General features: G+C 43.2%; 1 protein-coding gene across 1 annotated transcript in view; it reads left to right on the forward strand.

The window, feature by feature from the left end:
- Positions 1 to 25253, forward strand: part of GNAQ (G protein subunit alpha q) — a 299640-nt gene extending 274387 nt beyond the window's left edge. The window contains exons 6-7 of the mRNA XM_040620227.1: positions 8060 to 8213; positions 19799 to 25253. Of these exons, the coding sequence (XP_040476161.1) occupies positions 8060 to 8213; positions 19799 to 19989 (345 nt within the window). The 3' untranslated portion in view covers positions 19990 to 25253. The remainder of the gene's footprint in view (positions 1 to 8059; positions 8214 to 19798) is intronic.
- The last annotated feature ends 1936 nt before the right edge of the window (positions 25254 to 27189 follow it).

Consider the following 27189-nt stretch of genomic DNA (forward strand, 5'->3'; position numbering starts at 1 on the left):
GCTGGCGGAACTGTCCAAAGACGGTGACTCGGGCTATTGGGTATGAATGGAGTACAGGAGAGATGGGACGAAGGTCAACAAATGGAAAAGTCAATGACCTGAATACTCAAGGCATTAAATACCAAAATCCTGACTCAGTAAGTGAGGGGTAGTATAAGAGAAGGAATTTATGTATATAAGTTAAGGATAGACGTTGGGTCACTGACATGTAGCATGAAATTAGTAGGACGATGGAGCATAGGATAATTGTAAGTAGAAAGATCAGTGTGCTGTAAAATAGTGTTTGCAAGGAGGCCGCTACTTGATTACTCGACCGAACGAAAACACTAGAAAATATTAAAGGACATAGTCCCATCTTCCCTAGGTTTCTGGGACCGAGGGCTTCCACATCAGAGGGGTTAAACTTTTGTCATGGCTTTCTCTTGCCTGTCTTGAGGCCCTCTGTTCTCTTTAGCCTGAGGGTTTGACCGTCTCCCTCCAGGCTCTCTTTCTGCCCCTCCTTTCCCCCCACTTTTCTCCTACAACCCACCCTGGTTTGCATCAGTTCACTTCCCAAGGGCCTGGTCTGTCCCCTCATCTCATTGCCTAGAAACCTCAGACCTGGAGGTAACAGGCAAATACGCTCTTTCTTTGCTTCTCTAAACATCCCGTACAGTAGAATACATTGACTCATAGGCAGAAATTATAATAGTAAAACCTTCAGGAGCTGTCTTCAAGCCTGGAGTGTAGACCAAATTTGATCTCAAATAATCACTTGCAAAGATTTGCAAAGATTACGAAAATTATGGCGGAAATTCTGTCTGTCCAGCTGTGTTTTGTATCCTTGTTATTTCTACTCCCACCGTCTGATTTGGATAGCAGAGGTAGAAAGGCTAGGGTGCCGTCTTTAATTGTCATTCCAGCTGCCCCACTTATATATTGTATCTGTGTTCTTGGTTTGCTCTGGGGTTGAGAGTATTGAACATTTTAGGCCTTTCGAAGATACTCCCCCTTAATGTATGGACAATCGGAAGAAACATTTCTCTAAGTGGGCAACTGGCAGAAACCTGAACAATTTTCCAGTTTCTTATAAATCAAATCTGGACTTGAAAACATGGATAGATTAACTTTGTGCAATTCCAGGGAATAGAAAGATTCCGCTGGATTTATAGTTTGGCCAAGGATTCGAGGTAAGCAAATTGCCTTACCAAGAGGTTCCTTTGCAGCGATTTGCCATCTCTGATAGTGGCCATCATCGCAGGCTGTCGTGTGCTGGGGTCGCAGCTAAGCACTTTGCATGCGTTGTCTCTTTCTGTCCTCCGAAACTTTGGGGAGCTAGGAGGAAACCGAGGTCCAGTCACTTGCCCAAGGTCATACACGTATTTGAGGCAGAGCCACCTTTCAAGCTGAGGTCCCCAGCCCACAGCACTGGCCCTTCCCTCCCCCACCACCCACCAACAACAGGAGCTTGGCACAGAACGGGTTTTGAATTCTCTCCTAGCACTGACATCAGATAGGACACGTAACTGCTGGGGACACCAAATCCGACACGCCAAGCTTTTTCCTAAGTCATCAAGGGAGGAAAGAAATATGCAGAAGACCAGCTTGCAAATGTTTTTTCATAAGGCTTCGGAGTCACTGTCTTTTGAGTTGTGTTTATTTACCCAGTTGACACATACCAATGAAATATCTGAAAGAACATTTCCTAATTCCCTGTTAGAGATGTGAATTTTTCCAGTGTTTTAAAAAAGGATTCAGTGTCTGATGAGCTACAAATGACCGTTTTAATTCAAATTCTACATTATCGTGGGTCATTCCATTAAAACTAGCTTGCTTGTTTAAAATAATGACCCTGAGTAGGGTTGATTTATAAGGTCCTCTTGAATGAGTTACATCTGAGAAGAACTCGTGAAGCTTGCCCGAGCAATTCAAAATGCAGAGTGGTATTTAAAATGTAGTGTTGTAGGAATTCCTGAAGCATAAAATCCTATGTTGTGATGATCTCCTTTCCAGATCAGTGTCAGAAGCAGAAATGGTGTCGATGAAAAGGTCCCCAGTGTAGGGTCCCTTGGCTGCACATTCTCCATCTTGTGCCAGTAGATAGAAGGAAGCCCTGGGGACTCCCCGAAATCGCAGTGGAGTGTGGGTGTGTGGCCAGCAGTGTCTTAACCTGGAACTCTGAAGACCTGGGTCCAGAAATATCGTAAAGCGTCATCAGTGCGTGGTACTTCACAGACACGCTCGTGTATGTGCACCTAAGTCCAGCGTGTGGCTTTGGCCTTGTTAGCAGAAAGTCCAGGGATCATGGAATCACAGTGTTGGGCACACCAGTTGTGAACACAGAGTCCTAGCCCCCTGGCCACTTTGTGGCATTTACTAGTGCATTTGGGGATCACTCAGCTCGTCTGTATCTCCAATACTGAAGGGCATCTCTGAGCCCTGGAAAGCTTCACCCCAGTTTCTCCAGGGTACACGGGACCTGGGGGGACAGCTGGGTCCGGCTGATGGAGGACTATCAGCCCTCAGTGAACTGTTGTGCATTTTTATGTCTTAACTGTAAAGTTTTGCATTTCAAGGCTGCGTTCTAAATCTCATGGGAAATGTAAATCAGTGTGGTTGAGGGAAAAATACCCACGGGGAGAGGCAGGCAAGGGGGTGGCTTATATCAGAGACAAGAGTTAAGGGTCTTGGTAAAGAAAAGTGGATTTTATGAGAACATGGATGTATTGGCAAAATAATGAGGAGTTGAAGAAGTCCTAGAAACGGACGTTCCAATCTCTGGTTTGATGCTAACTTTTGCCAAAGGACATGCCAGCTTGGCAGGGGCTAGTAAGGAGCCGCGGCCTCCTGAGCCAGCATCAGCTCTCTGTGGCCACAGGGCCACAAAGGCTGCAGACATGGTGGAGTGTCCCTTCGGGCCCACTGGTAATATTTCATGCAGGGATTGGGGCCAGGTCAGAGCCTGAACAAAGCCAGCCTCCAGTTGGTTTCTTGGGCCATGTCCACGGGATCCGGCCTCTTCCTCCAGGGAAGGGAGGTTTGCACAAGAGCCAAAAGGAAAGCAGTGGCCTCCTAGCTCCAGGCAAATAACTGCCTCTCATTAAGCCACACGTGAGCGGTCTGGTGGGGTTTCCTGTGCGAACTTACTACCTGCCAGCCCTGGAAAAAGCAGGACTGCAGACACGGCAGGTTACATGAGGGGAGCGACGGAGGCTCGGAGAAGTTGGCATGTTACGCCTTAAGATGCAGATGAGGAGGAAATGTTTCCTGTTCTCAATGTGGAGACTTTTCTCAATGCCCAAGTTACAGCCATCAGAAGCCCCGATGAGCTACCCTACACAGTATTCCCACACACCTCCTCACACGTGGTGGGTTCAGATTCTCCTTGGCTTTGCTTCTGTTCTCCTTTCCTCCTTGTAATCTCTGCTCCATCGAGGTTCAACTCAGAACTACCTTTGCTTTTAAGCCTTCCCCAGTGAAACCTTTCCGTCTCACGTGACCCCAGCCTCTTCTGTTTCCCGCTCCTACGGGTGCAACACGTGGACCTGTAAACACACATTAATGCTCCTGTCTTAGTCTGTCCTCCAGGACACCATCCAGCGCACCTTCATTCCCAGCTTATAGCAAGCCCTGTGTGTGTCCAGGAACAGTGGGCAAACAAGGAACAGGACAGTGTGTGCACGGCGGGGGTCGGGGGGCTGGAGGCAGGCAGGGGCTGTTGATCTGGGCCTTGAAGGATTAGGAGTGAGGACTGCATTACTGGCCACAGTCAGGAACGTGCAGCCAGTCTGTGTGACAGCAGTGACACGGAGTCTGTTTTTGTGGGGAGGAGAACATTTGTGTAGGAGTGAATTCAGGCTGGAGGTGTGCGTTGGGGTCAGGCTGTGCTGAGTGGTGAGTGCCTGAATGAGGACCTCGGGGCTTTTACCCAGAGGCCCTGTGAGCCATGGGTTAGCAGGGATTGCACAAAACAGCAGTGTTTGCTTGGAGATTGGGGGTCTTGAGAATCCATTTGAAGTATTTGAAGATGAGGTGTGTAAGACCCCTCACTGGTGGTTTGAGCAGGGATTTTTCTGATGATCTTGCAGGGGAGGACACTCCATGGTCACAGCCTTTGGCCTGTGATTACAGAGTGGAGAGCAGGAGCCGGTCCTTCTCCCAGGGCCCTGGGTAGGGGTGAATGCTTTTCAGTTTAGGGTGTTACCCCTTGATCGGTGCCAGCCCCCAGGAGGAGTAACTCACCTGATCGGCATCGTCTTAGTAGTCCTTTCGGGCTCCTGCGACAAAACGCTACAGGTAGATGGCTTATAGAGTGCAGGAGGCTGGGAAGTCCAAGATGAAGGTGCGAGCAGTGTCGATGTCTGGTGAGGGCCTCTTCCCTGGTTCAGAGGACTGGCTCCTCACTGTGTCCTCACATGGCTGGAGGGGTTGAGGGAGCTCTCTGGCACCTTACAGGGGCACTGATCCTCGTCGCCTTCTGTGGGCCCCACCGCCTAACATCATCACATTGGGGGTTAGGATTTCACTTTCCTAAGGGCACTGATCCCATTCTCAGGGGTTCTAGTCTCATGACCAAATCAGGTCCCGAAGGCCCCACCTCCTAAACCTATCACATCAGGGGGTAGGGTTTTAACATGAGTTTTGGAGAAACACATTCAGTCTCTATCAAGTGTGGTCTGGGCAAGACTGGCATTTCTGGGGCCACATTTAACTTCAGGCACCGAGCTCCCTCGCGGCCTGTCCTCAGTCTGTCCTCACATGCCGCTGCATCTCTCTCTGCGTCCTCTGTTCCAGCTTCGTCACCTCTTGTCACCCTTCATTGGGAAAGACACTTGCTTTCAGTTTGGGAGAAGTTGTAGGTTGGGGTGCCAAGAAGTCAAGAGTCTTTTTCAGTCATGGGCAGAGGCCGGGCCTGCTCCAGTCATGAGGAGCTGTGTCTGGGAGAGTAAAACCTTGACTAGAATCGTTTTTGACTCAGTTGCTTCAAACGCCAAGAGAAGGTGGCTGTGATGAGCACCCCCACCTAAAGACCGCCGCTAAGCCTGTCTTGAGAGGCGGACAGAACCTCACTGTTTCTCCTCGTCAGTCTTCCACGCGTCCCCTGCACCGCTGTTTCGTTTCCTTCTTGAAATCCCATGGCCTGGCAAGTTCCTAAAAAGCAAGTGCCACCAAGCCTTCCGGGACGTGCTGTTCCCCCACGGATTGCAATATTCCTGAGCAAAGGGATTATGCCTCCTGCTGTTAACGTTCCACCATCTTGTGAGGCGTCGTGAAAAATCTCATTTTGTTCATTTAGGATTTAGTGCAGGGGCTTCGATGTGTAGCCTACAGGTTTATGCACGTTCCCCCGTGGCACGGGGCGGACGGGGGGATGGCCCATAAGGAATCTTCACTGTGGAGTAAATGACTGCTCAGAGCGCTCAGTCAGGATCTTAACTGAGCAAAAACTAAAAAGAGTGAAGGTGGCGTGGTTAGGTTTGCATCACAGGACCTGCACTTCTTACGCAAAAATGAAATTTGTCCTTGTCCTGCCTTGTACCTTCCAACTGCTAGTGTGCCCTGGGCAGCAGCCGCAGCCCCATCTGGGAGCTTGCTAGAAGTGCACAGTCTCGGGCCCCACCCCCACTGAATCCAAATCCCTGTCTTAACAAGGTCCCCCAGTTGTCACAATACACGTCAAGTTGGAGGAGCCCTCCTGGAGCCCCGTGCTTCACAAAGCTGAGCTGGAGAGGAATCTCCTGGAGGGCCAAGTGAGAACACAGGTTCCCGGGGCCCAGGCTGAGATGGAGCTTGCAGACCTAGTCAGAGGTACAGTGATACGGACCCTGCCGGTCCGCTGTCCACTTGGTTGCTCTCCAGCTTGTCCCCAAGTCAGAAGCTCCAGTCCCGGTCCACACACAGGTTATGGTAAATGGTAAATAGCAAAGAGGGGCTCCCAACTACACACACAGGCAGGGCTTCAGTGAGACCAGTCCAGTCAGTGGCCCTACTTCCAGAGTGGCCCTGAGTGCAGTCGCACTGGGCACAGATGGACAACCAGCTGGGCAGGTCATTCCTGGAACATGGTGCTGGGCTCAGTCCATTCTCCTGGCCACCGTCCTGCAGGCTGGTACGAGGTCCTTTCCAGCAGACTCCACCTGGAGCTTGGGAGTTCCATCTAGTCCAGTCTTGAAACTCTTAGATCTCAGGAACCTCCTTTACTATGAACTCAGCACCTCTCTCCCTTTACTTGTCTCCTCTCAGGGTCTAGTCCCGTACCTTTGAAGGACTCCAACCAGAAAAGGGCCAAAGAGAGCCCTGGCCCTGGGGGTCCCATCACATCCTTTCTGGAGAATGCTAACTATAGTAACTGTTTCTAATGGAGACTCACTGGTTGATGCCAGTGTGCCCATACCCACCTTTTAAACAGGTCTTCTTTGAAGACCACAGTATGCCTTTCTAGAATTTCTTTAGCCATAAAGAAAAAAAAAATGTTAACTCTCCCATCAGGGATGTCACTATTTAATTCAACCTTCTTTAGAGTCTTTTAAAATTCTTTTAGTTCTTATTAGGGCCTTTGCTGCCCTTCAGTCCTGAAATTTTCACCCTATAAAATCATAGACTCCAGACATGATTTCTTAGTGAATATTGTTTCTGGGGGTTAAAATTTTGCCACTGATGATGATAACCAGTAAAAGACATATAGATAGAAATATATTTTTCAAAGCCATGCATATTATTTACATAAAAGAGAAATGTATGCAGTGAAATAAACATTGTCCCTTGAGCCATGAAGTCACCTTTCCCTTTTTCACTCCCACAGTGCATTAGTATTTGAATAAGCAATTATAGGCAGGAAGTTTAAAGGTTGAAGAGATTGGTGATCATCTGCTTTACAAGACTTGGGAAAGGTCTCTTTTTGAAAAGTGGGTCTTATCAACCTAATTTGAATTGGCACACTTTACAGAAGGAAAGAACAAGACAGTTTAATATCTAGAAAATTTTCCTTGGTGAACTGAGTTTCCTGGAGATTTTCTGGAACTGCAGTCAAAAGGTTATGCAGGAGAGTGCGCTTGGCCTTTGTAATCCTGTGCTATGAAGCTTAGGGAACCTTCTACATCACGAAGTCAGACTCTGAGCAGAAAATGTTAACAGCTTGAACCCCTAGTCTTCATGGTCATCCCTGAAATATCATTTATTCATTCATCTCTTTTTGGAAATTTGGGAGGGGGGATGTATCCAGGTATATCCATTGTAAGTATTTTGTATAAAAACAGAAAAACACAGCTCAGACTAGCGTCAAAACTAAAGGATACCTTCTGGCTGATGTTGCTGAAAATCCAGAGGCAGAACCAAGTTCAGGCACAGTTTGACCAAGTAGTTAAAAGCAGGTGAGCAGGACCTGGCTTTTCTGTTTCAAGATGGTTGTCAGAAGTCTTACGGGTACATGAGTCCTCATCCACATTCTGCATGAAATCAAGGTTCTCTCTTCCAGAGTTCCCAGCACAAGTCCTGGGGTTGATGGGACCAGTTGAGCTGCTTGGCTAAACTGATGACCACGTGATGTTCCAAGTAATGTGTGGCCTGGATTGGGGGCCCTGCTTTGAAGCAAGCTGGGAACCATGGGGATAGGATGCTGTGGCTTAAACCACCAGGCTCCCCCCTGGGAGCAGTGGAGGTGGGCTGAATCCCAGGCAGTGTTTTCACTTACCAGAAACTTGGTCATCACACATATCCCTAAATCGGGGGGCTGGAAAGTCTTCTCTGCATGGCCAGGAAGAAGTGTTCCTGTGCACCAAGGCTTTTGTATCCCCAGGCAAAGGAGGACTCTCCCAAGTCTGCTGCCTTTTCTTGACCTGGGGCTGGGAATGACCTAGCGGTGAGTGTGTCTGTCGGAGGAAGAGCTGGTCACCAGCTTGTCAATCTGAGAGCTTACTTAATGAAAGAGCTGATGGGTGTCATGAACCCTTTGCATGTCAATCCTGATAAAAGCAGCTAACATTTGAATGCCTGCGGAAGATGGGTTGCACTTCCAAAACAAACAGTACACAGATGGACTAATCATCTAATCCATGCCTTGTTTTTCTGATTTCTTTTTCAGAACCGAATGGAGGAAAGCAAAGCACTCTTTAGAACAATTATCACATATCCCTGGTTCCAGAACTCCTCGGTTATTCTATTCTTGAACAAGAAAGATCTTCTAGAGGAGAAAATTATGTATTCCCACCTAGTTGACTACTTCCCGGAATATGATGGTAAGTCAGCAGTAGCCGGGGATATGTTTGGCCCCCCAGCCAATGCGAGAGCGGACACGGTGCCACTCATCATTGCCGCCTTTGCCTGCAAAGCCTGTCTGTGTGATTGATGAAGTACAAACAGTTGTTCGCCCTGCTCTTTAAGGACCTGAAATGTTTCAATCCCCTGACAATGCTGAAAGCGATAGCAAAAGAAAACAACTTACGTGTTTGGAAATAAGTGTATCAGAGGAGGGAGCAGTCCCACAGCTTTGAACAATGGTGTAGTTCCCTCTTTTGTTCACAGGCTGCTCTTGCCTCTCTATGCAAAGAGAACACAGTTTTGTGTCAAGAGCCCATGCTCTGAAATCACTCTACCCAGGTTCACGTCCCAGTTTTGATACTTTGTAGAACCATCATCAAGTCACTTCATCTCTCAGCATTTTCGGATCAAACTCATGTGATTGTTTTATAGGCTACAATAGATCCTTGATACTGGACACATGATGAGTGGTAGGAAATATTTATTTGGGGAGGGCACTGCATGGCCTGATATAGTCCTGTCGTCCTTCGGGACGGCCCCGACTCCTACACTCTTCCGATAGCACTTAGAATCCATAGCACCTGCGTCAGTACTGGCATGTATTTGCATAATTTACTTCTTATAAACACTCCTTACAAACACATCTTATCTACCCAGCTAGACTGTGAAATCCTCAATGACTGGATAGGACGCCCAGCCATTCTGAGAAATCCTTGTTGATGGGTAACAAAATGCACCCACACCAAACCTCTCTGACCCAAGCGAGTTGCAGCCCCTGCTCCCAAAGAGCTTTTATGGCAGGGGACACATACGTCCGCCCATACGCACTGGAATCTAGATTAGGAGTGGCAAACTATGGCTTGCTGCCTGTTTTTATAAAGTTTTATTGAAACAGCCACACCCATTCATTTACACACTGACTGTTTCTGTGCTTTAACAGCACAGTGGAGGAGCTGTGACCAACTGAATGGCCCACAAAACCTAAAATGTTTACTGTCTTGGGCCCTTTCTTTAATTGAAATATAGTTGACCCACAAAGTTACATTAGTTGCAGGTCTACAACATAGTGATTCAACAAGTCCATGCGTGATGCTACGCAGTGCTCGCAAGGGTAGCACTCTTCTGTCACCATAGAGCATTGGCGACTGTGTTCCCTATGCTGGACCTCTCATCCCTGGACTTGATTCATTCCACAGCTGGAACCCTTTATCTCCCACTCCCCTTCCCTCATTTTGCCCATCTCCCCAACCCCTCCCCTCTGGCAGCCATCTGTTTTGGATATTTACGGGTCTGTTTTTTTTTTTTTAAGATTCCACATAAGTGAAATCATACGGTATTTGTCTTTCTGTGACTTATTTCACTTCACATTATACTATCTCTGTCCATGTTGTCTCAGTGGCATGATCTCTTCTTTATGGCTCTGTAATATTCCAGCATGTGTGTGTGTGTGTGTGTGTGTGTGTGTGTGTGTGTACATAACACATCTTCCTTATCCATTCTTCTGTTGATGGACACTTAGGTTGTTTCTGTATCTTGGCTATTGTAAATAATGCTGTAAATATATGCACAGGGGTGCATGTATCTTTGGACATTAATGTTTTTGCTGGGTAGAATTACTGGATCATATGGTAATTCTATTTTTAATTTTTTGAGGAATTTCCAGACTGTTTCCACAGTGGCCACACCAGTCTGTAGGCCTACCAACACTGCCGGAGGGTTCCTTTTTCTCCACATCCTCACCAACACCTGTTGTTTCTTGTGTTTTTTATTTTACCCATTCTGACAGGTGTCAGGTGATACCTCCCTGTGGTTTTAATTTGCATTTCCCTGATGATTAGTGATATTGAGCAGCTTTTTTATGTACCCATTGGCCCCTTGCATGCCTTCTTTGGAAAGAGGTCTATATTCAGTCCTCTGTCCATTTTTAATCAGATGATCTGTGTTTTTAGTGTTGAGTTTTGTAAGTTCTTTATATATTTTGCATATTAAACCCTAATCAGATATATCATTTGTGAAAATCAACTTCCATTCAGTTGGTTGGGGTTTCTTGTTTTGTTTTGTTGAAGTTTTCCTTCACTGTGCAGAAGCTTTTTATTTTAGTATACTTTTGATAGGGTTGGTTTCCATTGCTACAGGAGACATAGCTGGAAACACGTTGGTAAAGCCACGGTCAAAGAGATTACTGCCTGTGTTTCTTTCTAGGAGTTTTATGGTTTCAGGTCTCAAATTTAGGTCTTTAATCCATTTTGAGTTTATTTTTGTATATAGTGCAAGAAAGCGGTCCAGTTTCATTATTTTTCATGTAGCTCTCCAGTTTTCTCAGCACCATGTATTGGAGAGACTGTCTTTTCCCCATTGTGTATTCTTGCCTCCTTTGTCACAGATTAATTGACCATGTGGGTGTGGGTTTATTTCTCAATTCTGTTCCATTGATGTATATGTCTGTTTTGTGCCAGTACCATAGTGTTGTGATCACTGCAGTTTTGTAGTAGATCTGGCATTGTGATACCTCCAGCTTTGTGGTTCTTTCTCACAGTTGTTTTGGCTATTTGGGGTCTTTTGTGTTTCCATATAAATTTTAGGATTGGTTGTACTCTATCTGTGAAAAATGCCCTTGGTACTTTGATAGGGATTTTACGGAATCTGTCAATTGCTTTGGGTAGTATGGACATTTTTAAGGATATTAATTCTTCCAATCCAGGAGCGTGGAAAATCTTTCCATTTGTTTGTGTCATCCTCAGTTTCTTTCATCAGTGTTTCATAGTTTTCAGAGTACAGATCTTTCACCTTCTTAAGTTTACTCCTAGGTGTTTTATTATTTTTGGTGCAATTATAAATTTGATTGTTTTCTGCATTTCTCTTTCTGCTACTTCATTATTATTGTATAGAAATGCAACCAGTTTGTGTGTACTAATTTTGTATCCTGCAGCTTTACTTATTCTAATTTTTCAGTGGAGTCTTTAGGGTTTTCTATGTATAGAAATATGTTGTACAAATAATGACAGTTTAACTTCTTCCTTACCAATTTGCATCCTTTTATTCCTTTTTCTTGTCTGATTGCTATTGCTAGTACTTGCAGTACTATATTGAATAAAAGTAGTGAGAGTGGACATCCTGATTTTAGGGAAAAAGTTTTTCCTCATTGAGTATGATATTAGCTGTGGGTTTTTCATATGTGGACTTTATTATGTTGAGATATGTTCCCTCTTAGCCTACTTTGTTGAGGGTTTTCATCGTTAACAGATGTTGAATTTTGTCACATGCTTTTGCTGCATCTTTTGAGATGGTCATATGGTTTTTATCTTTCATTTTGTTAATGGGGTGTATCACATTTATTGATTTGTGAATATTGAACCACCTTTGGATCCCTGGAATGGATCCCACCTGACCATGGTGAATGATCCTTTTAATGTATTGTTAAATGTGGTTTGCTAACGTTTCGTTGATTTTTGCATCTAAGTTCATCAGAGATGTTGGCCTTTAGGGGTTTTTTTTTGTAGTGACTTTGGTTTGGGTAGGAGGGTAATGCTGGCCTTATAGAGTATATTTGGAAGCTTTCCTTCCTCTCCTCTTTTTGTAATAGATTAATACAATCGAGTCAGAAGAGAGATTTTTTAAATGTTTGGTAGAATTCGCCTGTGAAGCCATTTGGTACTGGACTTTTGGTTTGTTGGGAGTTGATTACGAGTTCTATTCTGTTACTAGTAATCTGTTCAGATTTTCTGCTTCTTCCTGATTCAGTTTTAGAAGATTATATGTTTCTACGAATTTATCCAATTCTTACAGGTTATCTAGTCTGTCAGCATATAATTTTTTGTAGTAGTCTCTTATAATCCTTTGTATTTCTGTAATTGGTTGTTACTTCTGTTTCTTTACGAGTTTGACTAAAGGTTTATCAATTTTGTTTATCTTTTCAAAGAACCTGCTCTTGGTTTCATTGATCTTTTAGTCTCATTTATTTCTGATCTGATCATTATTATGTCCTTCTTTTTACTAAAGTTGGGCTATCTTGGTTCTTCTTCTAGTTCATATAGGTGCAATGTTAGATTGTTTGAGACTTTTGTTTCTTGAGGTAAGACTGTATCTTTATAAATTTCCCTGCTTTTGCTGGGAAACTGCTTTTGTTGTGTGTCAAAGATTTTGGCCCTTTGTATTTTCATTTGTCTCTGTGTATTTTTTAATCTCCTCTTGGATTATTTTTATTGACCCATTGGTTATTTAGTACCATGTTGTTTGGCCTCTATGTGGTGTTTTTTTTTTTTTCAGTTTTTTTTTCCTTGTTGCTGATTTCTAGTTTTATATCATTGCAGACAGAAAAAATGCAAGATGATTCCAGTTGTCTTCAATATATTGTGACTTGTTTTGTGATCTCTCCTGGAGAATGTCCCATGTGCATTTGAAAAGAATGTATTTTTTTGTTTTCGGATAGAATTTCTGAATGTATCTATACATGTATATATTTCTATATACATCTCATGTAATGTGTCGTTCGAAAACAGGGTTTCCTTGTTGGTTTTCTGCCTGGATCATGTATCCACTGATGTTAAGTGGGTTTCAGAGTTCCTTAGTATTATTGTATTACTGTCAGTTTCTCTATATCATTAATATTTGCTTTCTGTATTTAGGTGCTCCAGTGTTGGGTGCATAAATATTTATAATTGTTTTACCTTCTTGATGGATTGACCTCTTTATCATTGTGTAATGCCCTCTGTCTCTTGTTACAGTCTAGGTTTTAAAGTCTATTTTGTCTTATATAAGTATTGGTATCCCATCTTTTTTTTCACTTTCATTTGTATGGAATATTTTTATCTGTCCTTTCACATTCAGTTGATATGTGTCCTTAGGTCTGAAATGATGAGTCTCTTGTAATCAGTGTTTAGAGGGGGCTTAGTTTTTTTCTCTGTTCTGCCACCCTATGTCTTTTGATGGAGCATTTAGGTCATTTACATTTAAAGAATTGTTCATAGCTATGTACTTATGGCCATTTTGTTAAATTTTGTTTGGTTTTTATCATTCTGTGTTCCTTTCTTCTGCATTTGCTCTCTTGTGGCTGATGACTTTCCGTACTGTTCTGCTTGGCTTGCTTCTGTTTTGTGCCTCCGCATTACAGGTTTTGTGCTTGCAGTTACCATGAGGTTCCTATTCAACATCCTAAGTATATAGCAGTCTCGTTCCAATGGATGGTCACTGAAGTTTGAACACATTCTAAAAGAACTTCTTTTTTACTCCTTCCTCCACAGTTTATGTAATCCCATTTTACATCTCTTTATTCATAATTTTCTTCTATTATGGCCGTCCCATTTAAAGAAGTCACTTTAATATTATTTCTTAGAAGAATTCCTTTAACCTTTGTCTGGGAAACTCAGCATCTCTCCTTCAGTTCTGAATGACAACCTCACCGAGTAGCATATTCTTGATGGCAGCTTTTTCCCTCTTAGCACTTCAGATCTCTCATGCCACTTTCTTCTGGCCTGCTATATTTCTGCCGAAAAATCAGCTGACAGACTTAAGGGGTTTACCTTTCACAGTCATAACTTTTTGCTTCTCTCTTGCTTTTAAAATTCTCTTTAACCTTTGCCATTTCATTATTGTGTCTGTGGGCCTCATCTTGTTTGGGACTCTCTCTGCTTTCTGAACCTAAAGGTCTGGTGTTTTTTTTCAGGTGGGGAAGTTTTCAGCTGTTACTTCTTCGACTACTTTTTCTGTCTCTTTCTCTTCTCTTTCTGGTGCCCTGTAATGCAGATGTTTGCTTGACATTGTTCAAGAGATCCTTTAACTTCCTCTCATTCAGCTTGTGTGCTTTCCATCCACCCTCTCTTGCTTATTAGTTTGCTTTCCTGCATACGTTTACTGTAGATCCCCTCCAGTGTATTTTTCATTTGTTATTGTATTCAAATTTTTTTTAAAGATTTTATTTATTTATTTGACAGAGACAGCCAGCGAGAGAGGGAACACAAGCAGGGGGAGTGGGAGAGGGAGAAGCAGGCTCACAGCAGAGGAGCCTGATGTGGGGCTCGATCCCATAACGCTGGGATCACGCCCTGAGCCAAAGGCAGACGCTTAACCGCTGTGCCACCCAGGTGCCCCTCAATTCGAATTTTTAAAATAGATTTTCTCTTTATTGACGTTCTGAGTTCCTCCCCTCTTCTCTCCAAGCCAGTGAGCATCTTTATAACCATTCAGCTCTATCAGGCATATTGCTTGGCTCGGTTTTAGTTTTTTTTTGGAGGTTTGTCTTATTCTTTTGTTTGGAGCATATTCCTTTGTCTCATTTTGCTTGACTTTCTGTGTTTGTTTCTATGAGGTAGGTGGAACAGCTGTTTCTCCTGAACTTGATGGAATAGTCTCGTGTATGGTTGTCTGGGGGACCCGCGTAGACCCTGTGTGCCTGGTGACTTTGGCCAGAGCTGTGGCTGGCATGGGCTGGGGAATCCCAGAGCACTCCATGCTGGGATTGCCCTGCTGAGATGGCTGGAGCTGAAGGGGGCATGGACTAGGGCAGTCCTGGGGCTCCAGCACCTTGGCAGAATAGCAAGATCTGAAGCAAGTGCAAGCTGGGGGATCCCAGGGCTTTTCATGCAGAGGGAGCCTTGGCGGGACGGTTAAATCTGAAGCAGACACAAGCCTGCGTATCCCAGGCAGGACAACTAAAGGTGAAGTAGGTGCGCGCTAGGGCTCCTGGGGCTCTAAGCACAGGTGGTGGTCCCAGGGCACTGGCTTCTGGTCGGAGGGGCGGGTGAGTGCCACAGTTAATGTACCCTCCACCTTGGAGGGAGTAGGCTAGGGGTGCCCGAGCCGGCCTGCTGCCTCAGGGAGCCCTGGGCCCCTAGCCCACACCCCCGCCCCGCCCTCCCACCAAGGTGGCCCCAGCGCCGTGCACAGTGGTACCCCCCGATTCATGCTCACTACAGCTTTAGCCATCACACCAAGAGGACGTGGGTGTGAAGCACACCGGAACACTCTAGGCTCCTACCACCTCGGCTGTAGCCCTGAGACCACCGCCTGTGGTGTGCGTGCTCTGGGAGGCTAGCTGATGTTCAAGTAGGTGCCAGCCAGGGTTTCCCAGGGGGCACTGTGGCTGGGGCCAAGACAGGCTGCAGGTCTCGGCATCCCAGGGTGCTTCCCACAGGGCTCCCCGCGGTGCCCGGGCAGGGCCGCTACAGCCGAGGTGGAGGGTACATCAGCTGTGGCACTCACCTGCCCCTCTGACCAGGAGAGTGCCAGCAGCTTCCCCCCCGCCCCTTTTGGCAGGTTTGAGGGCTGGTCCCTTTACATGCTAGTTGCCCTTATAACCAGCAGCACTTTTTTCTGTGCCCATGGACAGACAGATCTGCTCACAGAGCCTCACTACTGTCCCTCTCTGCCACCGTTGGTAGCATTCGGGATGGGGTTCCCCTCATCCCCGTGTCTTCATCTCTCCTACCGTTCTTTGTGTGGCCTCTCCCTCTGGTGTACCGAAGCTGTTCAGTCGGCCCTCAGTTCTTCAAGAGGATTTGCTCTAACAGCAGGTGTAGATAGGGGGTGTCCCGGAGTTTAGGGTCTTCCGATGTCACCATCTTGCCCCAGAAGCAACCTTACTCTCTGGTCCTTTACAGAGAAAGTGTGTCAAACTCAGATTTGGTGAATAGAAGTTAAGAGGACAGCTTTGGATGTCGCCAAGTTCCAGCTCTGCCTCTTACGGTCATTGTTGGCTTAGACTATTCAACTGTTCAGTTTCTTCTTAAGTAGAAAAGAATTGAATAGAATCATAAGTAAGTCCTTTAACACGGGACCTGGCACAGAGAAGGGCACAAAGCCGAAGTTCCTGCTCTCACGATGTACGTACGTAACAACCTGACTGCTCGTTAAACTACCTTATCAACATAGGATCTGCAGTGGTTCTCAGTCAGCAGGGTTTCTGTACTTCGAAAAGCTCCCTCAGAAAGGTGATTACTTTAAAAAATGAATGTTCAGCTTCGTAGCTTTCTGTGAAGATACCCACACCCTCAAAGGAGGGAGTTTTCCTCCTCTTGTCCCACATGCGTCTGGGAGTGCTGGCTCACAGAACGGGAAGGATTGCATCTTCAGTGAACTGAATTTCCCTTCTCAGACACGTCTAGGATTCTAAAGGTTGCCGGATTGAAACAGAAATGTTTGGGGATGTTATCGGGTATTCGAGATGGTACTCTCTCTCGTTTCTTAGCTGTGTGCTCCTGTCCCCTATCCGAGGACATTCTCCTTTGTGCTTTGCTATTCCCTCAAAAACACTTTCCTAGCTTAAACAGTGTTTTCATTTTTACTCCTTTTTATTGGCCAGTAAGTAGCCTGCCACTAAGTTATAAATGCCGGAGACTGTATCCCTCACTGTTCCTGAGGAAACTACAGAAGGAAGGGACTTTGTGTGCAGTCAACATGGCCTCCAACAGCAGCGGGCTAGTCTTTAACCACAAGATCTGTGTGAAGAAGATGGGCACGAAGCATCTGGCTTACACCTAAACACACATTTGCCTCACGCCCCTAGAAGATCCTCTTCATTTTTCTCAGAGTTCTGTGAGAACCAGCAAATAACGCCCCAGACCATACGTAGCACCCCTTTTAGACCAGCAGGTTTTCATGATGCGCTCGCATACAAGACAACGGGGGTAAATACAGCAGAGCCTGCCCCCCAGAGCAGCGCGTGCCCGCAGCACACTGCGTGGGTTTGATTTCTCGACAACAACAAGACTTTTTTCTGTGATAGATGTTTAGGGTACACCCCCTTTCCCTCCCTCCTTCGTCCAGTAAATTCCCCAGCTTCCCCATCACTGGGAGCGTTTTCCTTCTACCATGCGTGCGCGGCCAAGGTCTGAAACCGTGAACATTGTCTGTTACCGTTCATCTCCCCCAACACACGCATAACGCACAGAGGCAACTTAGCCACAGAGAAAGAAAAAAAAGACACTTAAACAAAGCAAACACAGCTGTCATTGCATGCAAAGCCCTTGTAAGAGGAGCTACAACTAGAAAAAATTCTAGGCCTATTCTGCAGTGATGTTTTTATAACGAACGTGTTTGTAGTATTACGAATTTCACACTTCCACATTTCTGCACTTACGAGGTCTTAATCATAATGAATGCCGTTTCTGTACTTCTCTTCGGGAAGAGAAAGTACCATTTCCACATGGACGTGAATTGCAGAATTGTTCCTGGAGGCCGTGGAATTCTGTGCCTCCTAGGATGGCTATAATGATTTCTTTGTAGTTTGTGTTTATTCAAATCCTGTAATTTATGCCTAAAAACCTAACACACTGCAAGTGCTCTTCGCTGAATGCGTTTGGGTCTAGTTCTGATATTCTTCAGGGTTTAAGCAAAAAGAGCCCTTTTTCCCCTCAAATTGGGTACATACAAAAATCAACGGGAACTTCCTTCACAAACCAGGAAGATGGGGTTTTTTTATGAAAAGGAGAAGCTGCTCCAACCCCAGCAATCTACTAGTCCTGGTTTTAAATATTCTATTACTGCTGTGGAATTAGTAAATTAATAGTACATCGAGAAAGATGTGACACTGTAATCATGGTGCTTTCAATTATGATGCCGGCCTTCTTAGTTGCTGACGAAACTTAAAATTCTGGTCACTGAAGTCAAAAATTCAAACATTACCTTTGTAAACTGTGCAAATGGGAATAATCCATTTGTCTTCACGGCTCTTTTCCTCCCTCCTTCTGGCAGGGTTATGGGGGAAATCCCCAGTTTGCAGTAAGGCTGGTTTGAAGAAGTCTTCAAGCTGGTAGTCTAAAATTCACGATGTGTTTTGTTAGAAGTGATAGGCCCTCGGTTGAGTTTTCTAAGATTTCTTTATCCCAATCGATAGATAACAAAAATATTGATAGAAAAAATGGAAGCTGTGGATCCTGAGAGGGTCTTATCAGACAGAAGGAAGTGGAGGAGGAGAAGGTTATATAGCATGACCGCCATCTTTCTTAGGATGGAACTCACTGGAAAAGATGGAAATATATAGGGTCTCACAGACTAAAATATGAATGCTCAGTACTTGATAGCTGTGGGGTTTTGATGTTACTAATTAACAGGATCTATTAAATAGGTTTTTAAAACAGCTCTATTGACCTGTAACTCATATAACCTTGTAATTCACCCATTTAAAAGCACACAGTTCAGGGCTTTTTGATCTGTTTTTAAAACTACGGTAAAATACATAACAGAATTTGTCATTTTAACCATTTTAAAGCATGCAGTTCAGTGGCATTAATTACATTCCCAGTGCTGGGCAGCCATCACTATTCCTAAAACTTTTTAACTGTTAAGCAATAGCTCCTCCTTTCCCCCTGCCCCCACCTCGGACTAACCTCTGATCTACTTTGTCTCTGCTCATTTGCCTTTCCTAGGTACCGCGTGTAAGTGCAGTCATACAACATTTGTTCTTTTGTCTGGCTTCTTTTCCTTAGCGTCACATTTTAAGGTTCATGCATGTCGTGGTAACTTTTCTGTGGCCGAATACTATTCGTTATGTACTTCCTACCTCTTGTTTATCCGTCCCTCTGTTGATGGCCACTTGGGTCGTTTCCACCCTTTTGCTATTGGGAATCCTACAGCAGTGAGATTCATCCAGGTAACTATTAGAGTCCCTGTTTTCAATTCCTTTGCATATATACCTAGGAATACAATTGCTGGCTCATATGGCAATACCACGTTGAGCTTTTGGGGGAACTATCCAGCTGTTTTCCACAGCGGCTACACCCTTGTACGTTCCCACCAGTAATTCATGAGGGTTTCAGTTTTTCCACATCCTTGCCCACACTGGTGGTTTTTGTTTTTTTTTAATACTGGTTTTTCAGGATAGCCATTCTGGTAGATGTGAGGTGGGAGCTCAGTGTGGTTTGGATTTGCATCTCTCCAGTGATGAGTGATGTTGAGTCTCTCTGCCTGTGCTTATTGGCCAGCTGTCGACCTTTGGAGACCAGTCTATTAGAGTCCTTTGTCCATTCTTTCAATCAGGTTGCCTTTTCGTTGCTGAGTTGTAGGCGTTTCTAGTTCCTGAATACGAACCTCTTATCAGATACGGGATTGACCAGTATTTTCACCCGTTCTGTAAGTTGTCTCTTCACTGTCTTGATACTGATGCAGTTTGATGCGCAAACGTTTTTTATTTTGATAAGGTCCAGTTTTTTTCTTTTGTTGCCTGTGATTTTGGTGTCCTGTGTAAGACTTAATCGCAGAATTAACCACTCACTCTATCCTGGTAGATATATCACGGTCCTATTTCAAGGCCTCCAGGGCAGTGTTTGGCACGGAAGAGACCGGATCAATCTAAGAAAATCTAAACCAGTCTTTCTTATCACCGCACGTAGTGCCTCGACAACTACATAAATGTGGCGTGCTCAGCAACAGCGGCAGTCTAGAAGCTACACGGAGGGCTGGGCAGAGAACGTGACAAAGAGGAGCAGTCGTACGGTCGTGGTGGGGACGGTGGTGATAGCAGATCCGACCCGCAGCTCCGGGGCATCTTTCGGGCCCCAATAAGCATTTATTGAGTGAAGGCATTACCACGTCCACTAACAAGCCCTCCCTCTCCTCCCTTGGCCAACAGGACCCCAGAGAGATGCCCAGGCGGCTCGAGAATTCATCCTGAAGATGTTCGTGGACCTGAACCCAGACAGTGACAAAATTATCTACTCCCACTTCACGTGCGCCACAGACACCGAGAACATCCGCTTTGTCTTTGCCGCCGTCAAGGACACCATCCTCCAGCTGAACCTGAAGGAGTACAATCTGGTCTGATTGTGCCTCCTCGGCACCGCCCTTCCCTCCCCGGTGGGCTAGTGAAGCTGTACGAGAGGGACTGGGTTTCTGTGCAAAACAATTTGCATAATACTAATTTATTGCCGTCCCGGACTCTGTGAACATGTCCACAGAGTTTGTAGTAAATATTATGATTTTATTTAAACTATTCAGAGGAAAAACAGGATGCTGAAGTACAGTCCCAGCACATTTCCTCTCTCTCTTTTTTTTAGGCAAAACCTTGTGACTTCAATGTATTTTAAATCCTCAGTCATGCACTCACCCGGATAAGAGTTGTTTCTTTCTCTCTTTTTCTTTTTTAATTGAGCAAAACAAAGCTGTTTGCCCTTTTCCTAACCCATACCCCTATCCTGATTTTTCCTGGGTTACAATGGCCTTTACCCTAGTTCCAGTCTTGGTCAGGTTTTTCTCCCAAATGATACAGTCAGGACAGCATCATTTGATTTAAGCCATCAACATCAGCTTAATTGAAATGTTTCTAGTTTTGCTGAAGGAGTCTAAGTAGTAATACTGTGGTTTTCACTGTATGATTCTGGATACACATATAGAGTTGTTCTGTATAAATATATTGTCTTGCCTCACTTCGGGCTAGGATGACAGATGCCCAGCTTACGGTTAAGTGTCATTTCTTTTGGATTTCTACCTTCAGCCATAGCTCGGTCGCTCAGAGATGCACAAGTCAGTAAGGCGAGAGCAGAGACACACAGTTGTTTTTAAATGTCAGGTGCCATGGTCCTTCCACCCTTCCTTATTTTCACCCTCTCTTTAAATTGCAGATGCCAAAAAAAAAAATATATATATATATATGCCAACAGACACTACATTACCCCAACGGCTGCTACCCAGAACCTTTTTCTTAGGTTGTTCTTAGTTTTTCCCCTTCTTGGTTCAGGCTTTTCCTCCTTTTTGTCCCTTACTCTTTGGGCCATAATTTATTATGGGTGTGTGTTGCCAAAGCTGGCTTTTTGTAAAAGCAGAGTAGTGAAAAAGGTAAAAGCCAGTATCCTAAAATGGAAGAGAATAAGACTGTGAATCCTCAAGTAATTGGCTGAGAATGACCCCGAAACAACAATCGGAGACTGTAAATTTGATTGGCTTGGTCCCTTCTTTTCTTTGCCCTGAGATCACATTGTTCAGTGTCCATTCCATGTTGAGTGTCCAAATCAGCAATGTAACAAAGTGTCTTTGTGATAGAACATGAAATCTGCTTCTATCTCTTCACTTAAAGCCAGTTTTACTCTTTATGTTCTTTAAGGTCAAGTAGGTCTGCCAAGAACATTGGTTGAGTATTCTGACACCTCTAATTTGCAAAATTTGAAGTTCCTACTGGTTTACCACCTTTGGGATCTTTTTCAACTGGCGACTGGTTAAGTTGAACCTAAGGAAGACCTGGGGACTTAACGCAAGAGTAACCTGTCCGTGTTCTGTAGGACATGTATTTATGTAACTGAACCTACTAGGAGAGATACTTGGAGTTCTCTATGTGCAATTTTTGAACAAATGCAAAAAAAACCCACAAAAAACAGAAAACACATGTATTGATGAGCTGGAGTTGAAATATGATTTAAGAAAATAAAGTAAGATTGCTTTAAACCTGTTGGAGAGTAGGAATTAGGCCACAACACTGGTCCTACTCTAAGTATCATACTATTCGGCCCAAGTCGAAACTTCCCTATCAATCACTGTTTGGGAACAACAAAGGGAAGAGAGAAAATGAATGGTATATTAGAGGAGTCCAAGAGTTCCTAAGTAGTGGTGGAATGTTCTTCTTTACTTTCCCAACCACAAACAACACAGGTTACTTTTTCACTTTGCTCAGAAAGCACCTGTAATTTAATTAAGAACCAGACTGCCTGTAGGTATAGTGCAATTCTGAATGCTCTCATCGTTGTACATACATCTCTGTTGAGATTGCAGCATCCATAGTGGCTTTGGAATCATTAATTTTTTGGCAGATTGAATGTGCTGTATTGATATGTATCTATGTAATTGTATGTCTTATAGCTAATTCACATTTTGAATGTTATTTTATTTACTTTTTTAAGAGAGGAGAATGTAAATTTGTCAGTTTATTTCTGACTAGGGATATTTTTTTTTCCATTTAGAAAAGAAAAAAAAAATCTTACTATCGTACAGAGCGGTACTAGCATCGTGCTGTATAAAATCGTTTGCACATTCCTGAGTAGAGGTATACTGATAAGACCCAAAGGGAATTTCATAGCAAAATACATAAAATCAGTCGGAGCTTTTATACAAACATGGAAACCAACTTTGTAGAACTTTTGCCATTTGACCTAGGATTGGAATATGAGCTTTTATACAATTCATATTCTTATTTGGCAAATGCACAGTTTAGTATTACCTCTCTGATGGCCTTTATTAGAAAGGCAGTTTTAGAAGCTATTGTGATCCACTAAGGAAATGTTTTAACAGCTAGAGACCACTGCTTGCCTGAAAGGGCAATCTTAAATTTGGTGCAGCAAAAAAAAAAAAAAAAAAAAAAAAAAAAAAAAAAAAAAAAAAAAAAGAAAAGAAAAAAGAAAAAAACAAGAAAAAAGAGAAAAAGGAAAAAAAAAAAGAAAAAAGTCAACAATAAAGTCAACAATAACATTTGAAGGCCTACAGTGTGTATAGAGAAAACCTCATCACAAGATCATAAGTGTTACAGTTTTAGGGAATCAAGATATTCTATTTAATAGAGCTATAGTAGATATGTAGTCGATTAAACATGATCTCAAAGCTCGAAGAAGTTGAGCAAACAGGGAGAGATTGTTCTATTTGTCTTTATGAAATTGGGATGGAATTGCTATGCAGATTTGAGGTTTGTGGCTTCGCTGTGTGCCGTAGGGTGCATGACAAGATCCCTTTCTGTTGAGAAAGGAAGAAATTGATCACCCTAGCTGCAGTGACGCATGGAAACCTAATTGTATCCACACTAGTCGATCGAAGCTAAAGGATTTTCTTTTCTGTTTCTTTGTTTGGGGTTTTATTGAAGGGGTTAGGGGCGGGAAGGGATTCTTTTCAGTTTTGTATAAAAACAAAGTTTACTCCTGCTTTCTATTATATTGTGATTGCAAGCATTAGAAGCGCGTGCCACTGGACTTCTGCCATTGCTGCTCCAGGTAACGGAGGCCCGTGGCGAGGTTTTGGTGACTTGGGCATGTCTTATTCAAAAAGAAAAACACAAACACAAAAACCTTTCTTCAGCATACCAAGGCAAGCAGCCGTTTCATGACTCACTTAACACATTGCAGTGTACCAGTTTACAGATAATTTTCCCTCTTTTGCGTGACATGGCAGTTCCAAACCCACAGAGAATTCCTCATTTGTAAATTGGAGGTTTGTACTATGCCTTACAGAGCTTAAATTCAGAAGTTTGTGCCTCATACCTGAAACAAAGGGAAATAACACACCTATTCAAAAGTCAGTAAATCCCCTCGAAGTTTTTGGGTTTTGTTTTTTTTTTAAAAAAAAAAACATTTTCATATAAGGAGCTCTGTTGAATGTCATGAATAGACTGGGAAAAAAAAATCTTAGGAACCTGCATATGTTGTTTACTAGCATATGACACCTACAAAAGGTATTCGAAGAACACCTGAAACTTGTATTTGTGTGTGTGTGTGTGTGTGGATTAACTAGCAAGCCTACTATTTAAAAAAAAAAAAAAAGGTAATTCAGCTAAAGGACAATTTACTTTTTGTACTTTAGACTATCTTGACTGTCAAGGTGTATGAACTGTAATTTTAAAATTTATACTGCCACATGATTGTAAATTTTAGTTGTCTTAAGTTAGGAATTGGTAAAAAGCTATTTATGCTGGATTTGGGTCAAATGACTTATTTGCAAAAAAACAATAATGGAAGAAAGGGCTGTATAATGAGATACTGCAAGACTCAGATAGTGGTTGGAAATAACCTTCAAAATTACCCTCAATTTCCCTTTGTTTTCAGTTTCTCAAAAAAAAAAAAAAAACACGAATGAAATGAAATATAGAAGAATGTTAACCCATATCAAAATAAAGTGTACCCAAGTATTGTAATGTATATTGCTGCTCTTCTTAAAATTAAATAAGGGTTTAAAACCACTTAATTGGTAATTGACAACATCTCAATTAATACAAACAAGTTGTGCTTGGTATACATTACTATTTTCTTCCAAAGATCTATCTTTGGTTAGAAACACACACACAAATCAAAACTTGTAATATTATATGTTTATCTCCACTTATTTCCAGCATATGTAGCGTTAATAGGTCTGTCCTGGTAACTATGTGTTTGGGATTTCATTTTGGTTCCACCAAATTAGGAAAAGAAGTGGCTTAGTTGTGTATGACTAGTTAGAGATTTTTGGAGCCAGACACCTGCTGTTCCGTAGATACCTAGTACAGAGTCTCAACTTGGCATTAGTTTTTCCTCACAGAGTAACCACCCATTCATTGCTGTCTTCCCAACTTCTGGTGACCTTTTTTTTTTTTTTTATATAAGTACATCCCAAATATTTCATGGGATTTTTTTTTATTATTTAAATTCAATTAGCCAACATATAATACATCATTAGTTTCAGATGTAGTGTTCAATAATTTATCAGTTGTGTATAACACCCAGTGCTCATCACATCAATTATACTCTCGCCTCTAGAATCATCTGTTCAAAGTATGTATACACACCTAGCACATAGTAGGTGCTCAAATATTAATTTCCTTCTTACCTCCCAATCATGTATCTTCCATTTCCCCGTATGATTCCGACCCAATAGTAAATGACATTTACATGTTATGAAAACACCTATTGGGCTAAATTGGATCTTACTTGGATAAAGCAGTTCTGACTTTCAGATAGGTAGAAAAAACACCAGGGAGGAAAATATTCTTTGTAGAATATTTTCAAGTTTAAGAAGAGAGATGGCAAATTGCCGTGTAACATTCAGGTTACTTGGACTGAAACACATGTTTTTGGTAGATTTCTTTTCCTCAAAGAACTCTAAATACAACTTCTTGCTGGATTCCTCACCTGTCATCATGTTGGAAACCCTTACTAGACCTATGTATTTAGGGAGTTTTGTCAGAAAACATTTTTAACTTGCAGTATTTAAAAGAATCATATTTACTGTTCTTAAAATGTCATTCAAATGCATGTATTGTCTATTGTTTGGGGATGGGAACTAGTTTTGCAAAAAACACCTAATGTTGTATAATAATGCCCCAATGATCTTGCTGGTTAAAAATACAGTATTTTTGGCCATAATTTTGTACTATAGTATTCTTCGTTCTTGAGTTTGCTTCTTGAAGTTGCCTCAGCCTCTTCTAGAATGTTTTTTATTCTAGGGAGTATTGGAATAAATTTTTCCTTTCCTAAAATACTTCATACTGCACATGCATTGTCCAAGTAGACAGGTTTAGAATTTTCTAAGCAAACATGAAAAAAAAAATCCTTTCCCTTCGGTATATAACCAGATTTTAGGCTTCAGTGGAAATATTCGTACTGGTGGCATTTTTTTTTTCAATTTTTTTTTAAACATGACCTAATTTAAGTGGCAAGCAACTGTAAATACAAATTTTAATAGCTGCTCACTAAAGACTTACAAAAGAACTGCCTATCTTCAATCTGTCTTCTAATTAGGAACGATTAACTGGCTGAAAGAGGCCAGAGCTTAGCTCAGAGCTTTCCCGTTTCAGCAGCCATCGTGAACCGTCCTCTCCTCACGGGAAAGGAGCTGTAGATGTCCTTTGGGGCTGTGACTTTTAGAAACAAACACCGAAGCTTTTGAGATCAGCTAAGAACTAGTTTTTCTTTCTCTAGCAGTTTTGTCAAGTTAGGATAATGATGGCAAGTGTTTTTCTAGAAAAATCAGTGCTTCTGTAGGTAGGGACTTAGAACCATAACAAAAGCAAAATCTGTTCCTGCTACTTACTAACCAGTTCTAACTGGCAGCCCGGCCCTTGCTTACGGAATTTTGTGGTTTTCAGCATACTGTTCCTTCCAAATACTTCAGAAAGTGTTTTCACTTAAAAGCCTTTGGGTAAGACTGTCCTATTCCTGCATGCGTTAAAGACCATTTCCAGGAGATGGTGTCCCCTCTCTGGATCTTACTATTAAGGGATGGTGTGACGGGGGACTGTCATTTAGTACAGGCCCGGAGTGATCAGTCCCCCACAACCTCCCCCCTGAGGAAATGGGGTGTCAGCCAGCCCCTAGCACCCCTCACTCTGTGGCCTCTGGGACCTGTGTCCATCTGCATCATCATCTTGAAGACCCATAGCCCACAGGAAAAATGAACTCGCTCAACATAATTTGAGCCAAATATTTTAACTTGACCTTTTGACTCATAGACCCATCCTGATTAGTCAGATGTTTTCAGTACTAGCCTTCTGGAAGCAATAAAAGTAGTTGGTCCAAAAACTTCTCTGTCTTGTTCCTCATCTTCCCCGCCTCTACCATTCCCTGTCCCCCACCCCACCCCCACTGCCGCTGCCATTTTACTTTTAGGTTGTGGTACCAATTAAACTACAGCAGAAAGGTGGGGGGGGTGCAAAGTAATGCTACAGAACAGCAGTGGTTCATTTGATAATGAACAAGAGCAATTTCTGATGGTAAATTAGCTAGTGTCTTGCTTTTCTTTTGTTAATTTTGAGTTCTAACCAAGCTCATGAGTTACTCCATATTTAAGCCCTTATTGAACGGTGGATCACGGTTGGAGAGTGGAAGGCCATGGTTAAGGGTAGGTTTCTGGTGGTTAAATTATCTAGGCCTTACCATTATTCCTTTGTTTCGTTGCCATAGCTAAGTAAAATATGGATCCAGCTAGGAGAAGGAACTCAAGTCCATGTGTTTTGAGGGAGCACCCTAAGTCCCTGCAGCACAAGGCCTTGGTTATAAAATGCAGGTCTCTAGAATCTAAGATGCACCGGGAGTTCCAGAAAGACTGTTTTCTCTGAATTCTTACACCTCAGGACTTAAAATCTGATCTGTGTCCATTTTCTCTCTTCCTGTTTTCTTCAAGAAGGCAGAGGCCAGAGTATTCTCCCATCCCATAAGCTGATGGGTAAAATAAGGCAACTTACCCTCTTTAATTAAGAAGGTAGTGAAATCAGCCCCTGCTAACAAAGAGCTGAGGCCGGAATCCCTTAGTGGCGGCCTTCCACAAGCCAGTTTGGGCCCTCCAGCCCTGGAGGGGGCGCTT

This window comes from Ursus maritimus, unplaced genomic scaffold, assembly GCF_017311325.1.
Source record: "Ursus maritimus isolate PB19 unplaced genomic scaffold, ASM1731132v1 scaffold_34, whole genome shotgun sequence".
Lineage (NCBI taxonomy): Eukaryota > Metazoa > Chordata > Mammalia > Carnivora > Ursidae > Ursus > Ursus maritimus.